The sequence below is a fragment of the Cyprinus carpio genome, chromosome B14 (genome assembly GCF_018340385.1).
Source record: "Cyprinus carpio isolate SPL01 chromosome B14, ASM1834038v1, whole genome shotgun sequence".
In the NCBI taxonomy this organism is placed as follows: Eukaryota; Metazoa; Chordata; class Actinopteri; order Cypriniformes; family Cyprinidae; genus Cyprinus; species Cyprinus carpio.
This window is the reverse complement of record NC_056610.1, coordinates 9,295,882-9,310,314: the sequence shown is the minus strand read 5'-3', so window position 1 is coordinate 9,310,314 and position 14,433 is coordinate 9,295,882. Positions and strand designations below refer to the sequence as shown.

Sequence of the window (14,433 nt, the reverse complement as noted above, 5' to 3'; positions counted from 1 at the left end):
AAAACATTTACTGGAAGTGAATGAAGACAAACAGATTTAGCTTGTTCGTAATGGAGGGGTCAAGACTTAAATTGAGTTACATAATCGTCGGAGATATTAAGTAACCGGAATTGTGAGTTGTGGAATTAAATAAGATAAACATGCTTAACAAATTTTGTTAAGAAATTATGTAAACAACCGCTGTTTTTGAGACCCCTGCTGAAAATAAATATAGAAATAAATAAACCAGCACAGAATTTGTAATTGTTTTACTGGTTATAAAGGGGACTGTACTGGTTTTAATGGAAACTGATCCCTGTGTCTATATCAGTAATTTATCGCCCTCTGTTGGTGGCTTGTTAAAACTACTAAATCCTAATGGAATATGTCCCAAAACACACTACCATTTTTAATGGTTTTAATGATTAATAGTTGATGGTTTGTAATGGCTGTAATGGTATTACCATTATAATTTCTGTGATAGTTTCTATTTTTTTTTTCAGCAGGGATGTTGTCAATGGCTCTGAAAGTGGTGCCACATTAAAAATTTTAATTTGAGTAATTTGTGGCTGAAGTTAAGTGTTCAAATTGTTTATTTTATATATAAAATAAAATATTTTTTGCAACTATTAGCCTCAAATGATACAGAAAATTCAAAATAGCTATTAACACACACACACACACACACACACACACACATATAGAGAGAGAGAGCCTCTGTTAATAGCTCTTTTGAATTTTGATGTATATATATATATATATATATATATATATATATATATATATATATATATATATATATATATATATATATATAATCTATAATTGTTTTTTTAAATAACATTTTAAAGGGAGAGCGGCTTTTTTTTGCCCCCACATTCTTTTTCAGAGTGCTGTCTGTCTGTCCCTGCAGTGGAAGTGGACTCTCCCCCGCACACGCCCATTGAGACGGAGAGTTTTTCATGAATCAGCGCGATGAGTGTTCAGCTCTCCATCAGTCAGTTCAGTTCAGTACAGTTCAGCTCAGTTCTGCTCTCAGTGGCGGAGCATCATGACTCGAGTCGCGCTGAACATCCTCACCGTAATTATTCTCCTTCTGTCCCGATGCTGCGACGCAAACCGCAAACTCCTGGTGTTTCTGATCGATGGCTTCCGTTATGATTACATGGACGATTTACAAAACTTGGCTGGATTTAGAGAAATCGTGGAAAACGGTGTTAAAGTGGATTACCTCACTCCAGATTTCCCCAGTCTGTCCTATCCCAACTATTACTCTCTAATGACAGGTGAGGTTTGTTTTTTTTTTTTTTTTTTTTTTTTACCAATAATGACTACCCACGGATTTTTAATATCCTATTTATATACAGTCTTAACTACTTTCAAGTCTATTTACTTTGAAGCCATTCTTGTGTTGCAGTCATAAATTATTACTTTAGCTCTTTTTGAACACTGATTTTCTCTGTTATGATATAGCAATGGTGGAATTTAAGATGTTATGAACTCCTGGAGCTCTAAATGATGTCCATATGCCTGTGAAGATTACACATACTATACAAACATAATCATTTTTTGTTGTCTGGTACAGTTTAATATGGGCTTTACCGCATAATGCATTCCTTGTGTGAAATGTTGCACACTTATATACAAAAACAGTTCAAAAAGAGTATAAAGGTCATTAAAAGTACTCTTACTGTAGAACAATAGAGACCTGTTGGATCTGAGATGTGCTCATTCATTATTGTTTGAATAGGACTATTGATCACAGGGGCCAGGCACAAATGATGAGTCCTTCATCCTCAATGACAACAGAAAAACAGCTCGCTCTCAGCCCTATTTATTTATTGGTATACCAGCAGATTAAAATATCTGACAAAGTATTTTCATATTTTAAAAAAGTGATTAATTGTAGAGACATACATAAAATATTTAAAATGTTATCAAGAGTTATGAATACTTAATCGAGTATATTCATATTTAATAATTATTATTTGTAGAGACATTTAGTTTATTTGATAAAATATTTGATAAAAATTGCACAAGCATTTCTGATCATGTCCACTCAGTTGAGTCAGAGAATCGTGTTGCTGAATCACATGGTGATACAGTGAGTGTGGTCTGTATGCCGGACTTCTGTAACAAAGGCCATGCAGCGCTGAGCTCCAGCACATGCGCTTTGACCCGGTGTCCACCAATCACAGCAGCTCAGAGCCAATGCTTTAGCGCTCTGCTGATGGCAGTTGTTTTGTTTGGGCACATTCCCCTCTCCACAAAGCTTCAGAAGACAACTGGGCTCGAGCTTTGACAAAGAAATCAAACAATGAGAACAAAGCTGGGACACCGTGAGGGATGTCCACAGTGCAAACTGTCTTAGAACAACTGTTATTAATACCATTAAACAAACATTATTACCTTTATATAATATTTAAATGCATTTAGTTGTCCTTTTAAAAAAATATTATTTAGCAAGGGTGCATCGAAAGTGACAGTACAACATTTATAATGATACTCAAATTTCAAATAAATGCTGTTTCCACAAAAATATTAAACAGAAAAACGTCTAACAACTTGAAATGTTTCTTGAGCATCCGATCAGCATATTAGACTAATTTTTGAAGGATCATATGACACTTAAGACTGGCTAAAAATTCAACTTTGTCACAATATCACAATATTTTTAATCACATAAATGCAGCCTTCTGAAACACTTCATAATTCATATTTAAGTATGCATGAACTACCTGAACTGAACCTGTTGAGGATAATATTTGTGATTTTTTTTAATGAATGTTACAAGGGTTGTAACTTGCAGGGACGGCCAAAGGTTCTCGACATGCTAATTGTTTTATAGCAGGTTTTGTGTTTTTAAAGGAGGGTGTTTGTTTGTTTAATGTTTGCATTTCTTGGACGTTCTGACCCTGCCCTTTGTACTGTGCACACTGCACAGTCAGCAGTATAAATTTAAGATTTTTTCCAAGCCATCAAATATCACAGAATATCACAGAATTAATCTGAAATGAAGCATGTTAAAATGAAATGTGCTTGCCCATGCACAACTCGTCACTGTTATACAGTAGATGCTCTGGGTGGTTGCCAAGGCCTTGCTATGTGGTTGATAGTGTTTTTCAGTGTTCACTAAATTTGGTCTCTTTTTTAGTGTGTGTTAATCAATTTTTTTTGTCTTTACAACATCCCTTAGAACAGTCATATAGCACATCTCCTTTAAGGAATAGTTCACCAAAAAATTACAATTTGCTGACAGTTTGCTCACCCTCAGGCCATCCAACATATAGATGAGTTTGTTTCTATGTACATATTTGGAGATATATTTATCATTACATCACTTGCTCACCATACCAATGGATCCTCTCCAATCCTCTGCAGTGAATGTTCTGCTTGTAAACAGTCTTTGATCTTTGCATGATCTGTGCATTTCTCTCTGGATTCAGACTAGATGACTTTTTCACTGAATAAAAAAAATGTTATGGATAGAGAACTGGTATTTTACGCAACTTTTCTCTTCACAAAACGTTAACTGATGGACTATAGTCATGTGGATTACTTTGGACTCTCTCTGACGGCACCCATTCACTGCAGAGGATCCAATGATGAACAAGTCATGTAATGCTAAATTTTTCCAAATCTGTTCCCATGGCCATGAAGACACAAACTCATCTACATCTCGGATAGCCTGAGGGTGAATATATTCTTAACAAATTTTCAATTTTTGGGTGAAGAATTCCTTAGCTGTATGATTTGAGGAATCATTCATGTCTTTTGCATAAACAGTGCAGAATGTGTTACATGCTCAAATTTAATACTAAAGGGTATAATAAGTAGCAAAATATTTTCAAAATCAGCAAATCAGCATATTAACGATTTCTGAAGGATCTTGTGATGGTGGCATAACACCTGCTTCATGAATAAAAGCATTAGAGATAGTCCAGCTTAAACATTAAGACCTGCTTGAGTTCCTAAACTCAACATACTCACATATTTGAAAGATGATGTCTGATGAGACAATATGTTTGGTTATTGTTGGTAGAAATTAATCTTCTGCTGTGAATGTAGCATGCTAAAACTCATTAGGCTGCCTCATTCCAACTCCAACATCATCAGAAAAATCAAGCAAACAGCTAAGGAATTCCATGTTTTTGGCCCGAGACAAAGATCTTTAACTGTTTCCATTGACATTGTATTGATATATTTTATACTACGGGCCGCTGAATGCTTTAATCTGATTGGCTGACGAACGTTCTGAGGTGTGCAATTATTTTATGGGAAACGCACGGGGAACATAGTTCCAGGCAGCTCTCTTGAATTATTAGAACAATAATCATTTAATAACTCGTGGCCGCATCACCACCTCGGGTCTGCATTATTTTTCCAAAAATTCAACGGCCCGTCGTCAATTATTCCTTACTTAAATCTCTGGGTTTGTTATTAACATTACATGATGAACTTACATAGAAATGATTTTTTCTAATGCTTTATTTTAAATATTCTTCATTGTGTGCCTTCATCTCTATAGAGAATGAATTACATCAGTGGACAAATGATCCATTGTTGTTGCAGGGAATCCACAGATACTGAAACATATCCGAAAGCTCTGTGGAGCCTCCAGAGCTCTAAAAGAGCAACATATGAGCAATGCAATTAAATGAATGGAGCTCTTTATTCAAATGAACCTAATTGAAATCCAGCCTTGTGTCTATAAATATTCGTTCTGCACTCTAGGACGCCACTGCGAGGTGCACCAGATGACTGGAAATTACATGTGGGATAAAGACACCATGAAAGAGTTCCTGATTGGAACTAATCCAGACAGCCGTCTGCCCATGTGGTGGGACGGATCAGAGCCGCTGTGGGTCACCATGCAGAAACTAGGGAAGAGAGTCTACATGTACTACTGGCCAGGTTAGTGGACGTCATACTGGTTTATCTGTACTGGCAGTGTAAAGTATAAATAAAGGGATTTTTATATCCACACACTGCGGTCACACAGAGCTTCCCCCTGTGCCAGGCTCATTTGATTAGTGTCATTTCAAAAGGACAAGCTACTCCTACTGCTACTTGACATTAAAAAAGCATGCAAGGTTTCCAAGTGGAGTGTTCAAACTTTCAAAAGCCTTTTTGATCTCTCATGGTCTATGTGTTTCTGTCTATTTAGGTTGTGAAGTGACGATTCTTGGAGTCCAACCTGCATTCTGTGAGGAATATGTGTACAACCCTTCAGAGAAGAACCTGATCGACTCCATGGAGAGCGCTCTGAATATGTTAAAGTAAGGCCAAAAGCCCAAGAAATCATTAACACAGATAATGTTGTTGGCTTTTCTGTCTAGATGAAGCCAGGCATGCTAATTTAGCTTAAATTTCTCCTAATCTTATATATATATATATTTAAATGATGTGTTTCAAACAGAAGTGATAAAGCAGACATGGCTGGTATTTATTACGAGAAGATTGATGTGGAAGGACATCACTTTGGGCCACATTCTCCGGAAATACAGCGCGCCATTCGTTCACTGGACCAGGCTTTCCAGACCCTCAACCAGAAAATCAAGGTGTTTTTACATGGGTGAAAGAAAGAGAGAAAGAACAGAACTTGCTGATTGCTCTACCTGGCCATCTAAAATACTTTACTTTATGTATTTTTTATTTTATTTTTTGTCAGGAGAAGAATATGAGAGATGATATAAACGTGGTCCTGTTCTCTGATCACGGCATGACAGACCTCAAGTGGATGGAGAAAGTCATTGAACTGGACAACTACATTGACATGACATACATCATTAAAATGATGGACAGGGGGCCGGTGGTCAGTCTGTGGCCCAAACAGGACAAGTTTGAAGAGGTGAACTCAGCCTGTCTCTGTTCTCTTTCCATCTGCATGCTTTCCGTGAGACTCATGTTTACAGCAAGGCCACAGCACCAAAAAACAACCCTCTTTTATTCTCCACCTGCTATTTTGAGGGAAAAATACACTTAGCATCAGAATTAGTCAATGTGAGAAGGCAGTGGTGTACTTTGACCTGCTGTTAGCCCCATTTAGATTTAAACTTTAACTTTAGTGATATTTCAGTATGTAAAGTATGTTTAAACTTTGATGTACTGGCCTCTCTCTCTCTCTCACTCTCTCTCTGTGTGTGTGTGTGTGTGTGTGTGTGTTTTGTATATATAGCATTTTGAAAAAAAAAATTGTAATAAGAAAATTCACAAATCTACCAAATATCTTTATCTATACTGTGGAAAGAAAGATAATTTATTTAAATAGTAACCTATTTATACTTGGTGGTACACGGTTTGTTGAACCGCATTAAATGTATAAAGTACAATTATAATATAATACAATAATATTATAATAAAACGTAGGCGTAAGTTTGAATGAAAAAATGTTTTCTTTTTGAAATAACATTCACTAATGAATTAATTTACAAAATAATAACAATACAATAATACAAATAATTAATAATTAATTTTAAATCTGAAAATCATGGCAAATCCCAAAATTGAGTTTTAAAGGGATACTCCACCCCGAAATGAAAGTTTTGTCATTAATCACTTAATCACTTACCCCCATGTCGTGATGCAAGAAAACAAAAATAATGACTTTATTCAATAATTCCTTTGTCAATAGTCTGCTGTGTATGTTCTTCTGTATCATCCGTGCCACAAGCATCCTTGTGGCGCGGATGATACAGCAGAACATACGCAGCATACAGTGATATGGAGAGACAGAGGAGACCATTGACAAAGGAATTATTGAATAAAGTCGTTATTTTTGTTTTCTTCGCTTACAAACAGTGTTCCCGTCACTTCATATAACCCAGATTGCACATCTGATGGCAGATGGAGTATTCTGACGACAACTTTCATACCTTTTATGGACCTTGATACTGTTATTTACTTGTCTATGGGACAGTCACAGGCCTCCCGGTTTTCATCCAAAATATCTTAAATTGTGTCCGAAGACGAACAGAGCTTTTATGGGTTTGGAATGACATGGGGGTAAGTGATTAATGACAAAATTTTCAATTTGGGGTGGAGTATCCCTTAGTTTAATGCCTTGTTTTGTCTTTAGGTTTTGGGATGAAATGTGAATTGCATTTGCTTAAAGTGAAAATGTTTTTTATGTGTTGATTCAGATATATCAAAACCTGAGCACAGTGGACAACATGAATGTTTATAAGAAACAAGAGATCCCGGACCGCTTCCACTACAAGAATGGGAGGTTCGTCTCGACGCTGACGCTGGTTGCAGAGCCTGGATGGTTTATCACAGAGGTTAGTGAGGTTATTCTCTACACAATATGTCCTGAATGTCCTCCTGACTGTTTATGGGGTTGTTTTATGATTATAGCAATCTAACCAAATCTAGATATAGATAAAGATGCAATAGTTTTATTTATTTAGAGTCTACCTGCCCTTATCTGCACTGTTGAAACTTATAATAGAGTATCATAGAGCAACTTTCACCATTCGTCCTAGCAGGGTGTGGAAATTTCCCCACGTGTCCTTGTGATCCATTTGCTTACATGTTGCTTTGTACATTCCCAATAAGAGCACTGACAGGAATCGCTTCAGTCATGATTCAGTCTTGCATATAAAGCCCAAAACAACAGTCTTCCTCTTGTGTGCTTGCCTGATTTAACACAGATTATCTCAGTGATGCGTCATTAGCTGACTACAAAAACATACTCAGAGGATAAAACACCAAGGCATCAGTCTAATTCCAACATTGCAGGCTAAATGCTAACCTCTGCAAATCCTGACTGTCTTCACAGAATAAAGCCAAACTGCCCTTCTGGAAAAACGGCACAGAGGAGGCGGAGGGCTGGCAACACGGATGGCACGGTTATGATAATGAGTTTATGGACATGAGGGGGTTCTTTTTGGCACAGGGACCAGGTAAAGTTCAGCAAACTTCACCTTTACTCTGCATATGTATGTATATTTGAATACATACATATATATGTATATAGAATTTATATTTACAATTTAATTTAAAATCTAAGCTTTATATTTACATGTACATTTAAATTTGTAGAGTATCATAGAATTGTTTTTGATTCATTTTAAAATTATATATACAGGGGTGCATAAAGGTTTTCAAGCACTTTGTTTTGTTTTGTTTATTTTTTTATATAAAATAAACAAAATAAATAAAGTTTGGTAATTATATAATTATATTTTAAAATAAAAAAATGAGTATTAAATAAAAAAATACACTTGTTTTATAGAACCCTTCAAAAATACAATGCTAATATTTTCTTTTTCTTTTTCTTTTATTCAGCAAGGGTGCATGAAATTGGTCAAAAGACATTTTTAATGTTTGTTTATATATATATATATATATATATATATATATATATATATATATATATATATATATATATATATATATATATATATATAGATAGATAGATAGAAAGATAGATAGATAGATAGATAGATAGAATAAACAGTTAGATAGAAAACAGTTAAAAAAGGTTTTGTTTTAGTCTGTTAACTCAAATGATGATTTTTATTTGATTGTTTTTTTATTTTTTATTTTATTCAGCAAGGGTGTAGGTAAATGGTTAAAAAAGACATTTGTAATGTTGCACAGAAAAAAATGTTTTAACTTCACATTCACCAAAGAATAACCCTAAGAATATATAGAATATATTATTTATATATATATATATATATATATATATTATATATATAATATATATATTATTTAATTAAAATAGTTGTAAAAAGTTTGGATTTGATTTGTTTTTATTTATTTTTTTTCAGACTTCAAGACGAACTTCCGCGCCGGTCCCATCCGAACAGTAGATGTGTATAATGTTTTGTGCAAGACGCTGGGGATCGAACCCTTGCCCAACAACGGCTCGTGGTCTCGTGTGGAGTGTATGATGAGGAGCTCGGCCGGCGCTGTACGAGCCGCTCTGATCTACAGCTGCCTGCTGCCGCTGCTGCTGCTGACGCTCTAGACGAGTCCCCCGCTGCATTCACTCTGTCAGACTATATCAGACGGAACAGAAGACTGCGGGAGCGCACGTATCAAACACATATTCTAAGCCTTAGGGTGTGCCATGGTGTCGGATAAATGCCAAGAACTAATTTTTATAAGCTTTTTGCTGCACTGCCTCTATTTTTGAGTTGTAAATATCATTCATTGCTGATGAAGTAGAAGAAATGATGTTGGTGTTGGATGAACCAATTTGCACACTTTCACTGAAAGATTTATATTTTAGTAAGATATGATCTTCATTTTGTTAATGGTCTCCATCTGTTTTCTGTTGTTCTGTGAATGGTCTCTGTACATCTACTCAGTCTTCACACCACATAGGGCAGGTTTTTGATTACTGTAAAATTACTTGACTAGTTGGCTGGTATCACATCTCTGTCAAGATATACACTGTTTTGAATGTGAGGCATTATTTTATGATATTGTTATTATTTGTTTAATTTCTACTGTAGATTATAAAACTATAGATTCTCCATCTCTTTAGTACAGGGTTTGCACTAATTTCTTTATCAATAAAACAAATGTATTTCCTCAATAAAAGTAAGGTTATTTCTTCTAAACTCAAAGTTTTTTTTGTTGTTGTTGTTTTGTAACTATATTTGTTCATAAATAATATTGATATTGTAATTCATGGGGGACTTTTATTCTATATATGTTGCTTTTACTTGCTTGTTTTTCCAGATGAACATTAGGTGGCGCAAAAAGACCATTTGTTTGCAAATAAGCCATATATATATATATATATATATATATATATATATATATATATATATATATATATTAGTAGAGTAGTAATATATATATATATATATATATATATATATATATATATATATATATATATATATATATATTAATAGAGTAGTAAACATTTTCCCAACAACCGGACCCATAAAGTATGTTGTAACCAGTCTGGGTCAAAGATTTAAGGCATTTCACTGTTGTGTGGACTCACTGTGTGTGATTTATGGCCTACTCGATGCTCCGTTAGTCGCCGTGTTGTTTTCCTACTACGGGGAAGACTTGCTCTTATGAATATTAATCAGATAATTCTGACGTTGCTTGGTAACCTTCCGCCAGCTTCCAGTCAAGTGATTAATAATTATTCATGGAGCAAATCTCATTCGCTCATTCGCTAGCCGACTACCGCCTACGCACCAACGTCTGCTTTTCGGCCAATCAATATGGGCGATTCAGCGAACGTCACGTAGCGTAATTAATATTCATAAGCAACCGTCTCTCCATAGTAGGACTCGCAAATTCGCCACTCGAAAGGCAGCTCGGGATCCAAGCAGAGCTGAGAGCGCTTGTCAACGCGACGGATTGATAAGAAGTTTCATTATTTGCCACATCTTGTATTAGTTGCGGTGGATAATGACAACACCGGGGAGTGAACACTTAGTATTTACATCTTTATTTCACGTCTGAGGCTTAAAAGTTAAAGTCATCGCGTGATGGCTCTCCGTTGTTTGTATAGGCGTCAGTGGACCTGATCGCGTCTCAAGATGTTTTGATAGATTTGGATGAGCTTGCGTGGACTGTGATCTGCTTTGTTGTTTCTAACTTGACCTCCTTTGTGTCTACTTGATGTTCCTTATGCATTTGTGGAGGATTTGAATTAGCAGCCGTTTAAGCTGTCCTAGAGCCAGCCAGGTTATCTGGCTGATCATCATTTCAGGTGCACTGCTGTCACTGAACTGCTCGGATGCAACAGTTGCATGTGCATTTCTTGTATTAAGTGTCTCAGACGCTCGGATCGTCTGCGCTTCCCCTCTGAATTGAACGCATACATTGTGATGAGTGGAATCTGGGCTGGGAACTCAAGGGGCATGCAGCCTGTCTATTGTTGTGCGCACGTGAGGACATGTCATTTCCAGCAGCAGCAGCATCATGCATCCTGATGGCCGAAGCAGCAGCAGCATCATCAGCAGCAGGTCGGATGTCCTCATGCCCAGCAGCGCCGTCTACCCGTCTCTGGTCGTCGGCATCGCGGCGGCGGTGCTGGTCTTCCAGCTCGGCTCTGGAGGACTCACTCTCACCTCGTTTTTCCTCAAACTCTTTCTTTATGTGTCCTTCGCGTTGTTCTGTTTCCTGCTGGGGAGTTTCGGGCTGCTGGTGAAGAAAAGCCCCCTGAAGATCAGCAGGTTTGACACCACAAGGAGACAGTCATCGAAGCTCGTGGATCTGTTCAATAAGTTAATGGTAAGGCTGATGTCACATCACAACATCCACACAAATACACCCAAAAAAGTATTTTACACTGCCACTGTGATTGTTTCAAAGAATGTGACTGTGTCTGATGGTGATGACATGTTTACACACACACACACACACACACACACACACACACACACACACACACTCACTCACTCACTCACTCACTCACTCACTCACTCACCTCACTCACTCACTCACTCACTTGCTCAAACACACACACACACACACACACACACTTGTGATTTCAAGGTAAATTTAAATATGCTTAATTGAAAAAGAAAAATATTTGAAACTTATTTAATATTTAATATATGTATGTTTCATTTAAATGTAAATGTATATTCATATGTAAATAATTTATAAAATGAAATAAATGGGCTTCCTGAGATTCACTTACACTGTAACCAAAACAAGAACACAAATATCCCACTATAAAGACTCAATATACACAAAAGTAAATATTACACAATTTATTGGCAAATACATAGAAAACTCCAGTTCTTACAAATCAGCCAGACTTTATTATCTGGTTCTTTTTGTTGTGATTGCATTGTTAACCTGATATCGTAAAAGTACTGTATTGGCTTGTACTGTATATTCCTCGTAGGATCAATGCCAGGACTTGTAACCCATGTAACTGGTACTAAAAATGTCCTTCAGCTGGGTCTTTAAATTGGTTTTCTACATAATGAGCATTGTGTTTGAATGTCATGAGTGATTCATGTCTAATGATTGTCTTCCTCACTCTGAGGCCGGTTCTGTGTTCCTCTGCTGGATTCAGCCCAGACCAGGAGGGTTGTGGTGTCCCTCAATGTAGATAAAGCCCTTAAAGAAGGTGAGTAGTCCAGCTAGCAAGATGTGTGGAGTCCCCGACAGTCTCTTTTCAGTTTTTACCCTTTTGACCTGTTTTCTTCTTATTTGTGAATGCAGTGTGTTAGCCTGTGACATCAGCATGTAAACAGGAAATAGTTATCCGGTGAAAGCGGCACCCTTTGGTGGGACTCATAACTAGTCCTTGTTTGATCAGTGATTGCCGTGAAATTATTCCTCTGTCGCGTCGTTCTGATGCTGAGGAAAATGTTATTAACCAAAGCATCTTACAGATCCTCCATCTGTAGCTCCGCTCTCTGAAGGGACACGTTTCATGTTAAAATCTTTCATTGATGGGGATCATTTTAATAGGCCAAAGAGGGGGTGAAGTGTGTCAGCTTACCAGAGAGAGAGAGAGAGAGAGATGATGGGATCCGTCAGCCTACAAAAGTGTTTGTCTTTGCTGATGATGAAATCCTCGTGTGCTGTCTTCCCCGCGCAAAACTGCAGGACATCACGGCTTAGATGAAAACAGGTGTGAAATTAAAGGGCGTCTGGCTATTTTTAGACCAATACATGTTTTTGCACAGCCAAGGAAAATATGCTGCCAGTTTTGATTATTTTGTAAAGGTGCAAAATGCTTAGCATCTGCCGAGATCCTCCAATCATTTTGTGTGGTTTTCTCCGACCTACATTCGGTTAAATAATTTAACAAAATATGTATGCAAAAGAAAATCTGTTATTTAAAGGAATAGTTCACAACGAAATGAGCATTCTGTGATTATTTTCTCACTTTCATGCCGTTTGAAGCTTGTTTGACATTCTGTCTTTTGTGGAACACAAATGGAGATGTTTTGAAGAATGTTCTGCTGCTCTTTTCTGAACTGTAACATCAAGCTCCAAAACTGACAAAAAAAAAGGGCCATGAAACTCCAAACTGACTGAAGGCTTACGATAGGTTTTATTTGGCATATAAAAAATACTAGACAGAAAAATCTCACGATTCGAAATAGAACTGTTTATTGAAACTTTATCAAAATATATAGAAAAAATAAATTCAAAATTAGTTTTTTGTTGGCTATTATGTAGCTCAGTTAGTAGATATGAGAATATGAAGCTCATACTCAAGGAGGAAAAAGATCCCAATTTTTTTGAGGCCCAAACCGAGTGAAATATGCAGTTTGGTACAAATGCTGAAAAAAACTAAATCTATATATTTTTTCAGCCTTTTGTTGATATTCAATATATCTTGAATTTCCATTTAGTTTGCACCAAGTTTGATGTCAGGAAACCCATTTGTTTTCGTGGCCTTTAACTGAGTGCAGCATACCAAGTTTAAAAATGGAATGAGATTTGGGAGCTGCTGTGGAGGGAAAGATTTGTAGTTTATAGTACAATGTCAGTCTGTTCCTCTCACAAAGCTGTTATATAAAAGCAGAAGATTTGGAATAAAGTGCACAAGGTTTTTGAGCACTATGTAGTTACCATCTGCTTTCATTGTTTACACCGCTCTTTTCCATACAAAATATCTCCTTCTGTGTTTCATGGAAAAAAGATTACATAAGAGTGAGTAAATGATGGCAGTTTTATTTGTTGAACTAAACCTATGGTCTGTGTTATTGTTTAGAGGTGAATATTGAATGTGAAATCAATCATTCCAGCACACAACAGTGTCAGATATTTTCACCTTTGATCTCTTGTCAGTCACAAGACCACCGCTGTGTTCCAGCACTCAGACTGGCTGCATGACTTTTTTAGAGTTTTAGAGTCCAGAAGCAGATCACAGATCATCTGGGGTTTCCTGCAGCAGTCTAGGCCGATTATGGACTTAAAATGTCTGAATGTCACTGCATTAGATATTAATAAAATATCAGATCAAGTCTCCATATCTGTATTCAGATGCTGCAAGATATTTTCTCTTTCATAACATCATTTATGTCATCATTTTTTACTCGGTGAGATTTAATCAGCTGATGTTTTAGTCATTTCAAAGTGGATATATGAAATCTGTTCAGAATGTTCATCCAAAAATGAAAATTAGCTGAAACTCTACTCACCCCCGGGCCATCAAAGATGTAGATGAGTTTGTTTCTTCATAGGAACAGATTTGTAGAAATGTAGCATTACATCACTTGCCATCACCAATGGATCCTCTGCAGTGAATGGGTGCCATCAGAATGAGAGTCCAAACAGCTGAAAAAAGATCATGATAATCCACAACATGACTCCAGTCCATCAATTAATGTCTTGTGAAGTGAAAAGCTGCATGTTTGTAAGAAACTTAGTACGTGAACAATAGAAGTCAAAGGAGAGTTCCCACAATAGTAGAAAAACAAGCCTGTGTGTGTGTGTCCAGCAAATTTTCATTTTTGTGTTAACTATTAATTTAAGTGTTCTTGTGCTCTTTCTTTA

At 36.5% G+C, this 14,433-nt stretch overlaps 2 protein-coding genes across 2 annotated transcripts in view; both read left to right on the top strand.

The window, feature by feature from the left end:
• The first annotated feature begins 949 nt into the window (after window positions 1-949).
• Window positions 950-9,560, top strand: enpp6 (ectonucleotide pyrophosphatase/phosphodiesterase 6). Its single transcript, XM_019105339.2, has 8 exons — window positions 950-1,265; window positions 4,714-4,893; window positions 5,147-5,258; window positions 5,399-5,540; window positions 5,651-5,830; window positions 7,122-7,259; window positions 7,760-7,883; window positions 8,757-9,560. The coding sequence occupies exons 1-8, from the start codon at window positions 1,031-1,033 to the stop codon at window positions 8,954-8,956; spliced, it is 1,311 nt and encodes a 436-aa protein (XP_018960884.2). The 5' UTR covers window positions 950-1,030; the 3' UTR covers window positions 8,957-9,560.
• Window positions 9,561-10,241: 681 nt separating this feature from the next.
• snx25 (sorting nexin 25) overlaps window positions 10,242-14,433 on the top strand; it is a 48,715-nt gene continuing 44,523 nt past the window's right edge. Inside the window, exons 1-2 of the mRNA XM_042737969.1 lie at window positions 10,242-11,196; window positions 11,962-12,046. Coding sequence (XP_042593903.1) covers window positions 10,885-11,196; window positions 11,962-12,046 — 397 coding nt within the window. The 5' untranslated portion in view covers window positions 10,242-10,884. The remainder of the gene's footprint in view (window positions 11,197-11,961; window positions 12,047-14,433) is intronic.

Excerpts from the sequence above, each read along its gene's own strand:
- enpp6 (XM_019105339.2), top strand. The coding sequence starts at position 1,031 with ATGACTCGAGTCGCGCTGAACATCCTCACCGTAATTATTCTCCTTCTG. Across the intron at positions 5,831-7,121 it reads AACAGGACAAGTTTGAAGAG|ATATATCAAAACCTGAGCAC; the intron begins GTGAACTCAGCC and ends GTGTTGATTCAG. Across the intron at positions 7,260-7,759 it reads CTGGATGGTTTATCACAGAG|AATAAAGCCAAACTGCCCTT; the intron begins GTTAGTGAGGTT and ends CTGTCTTCACAG.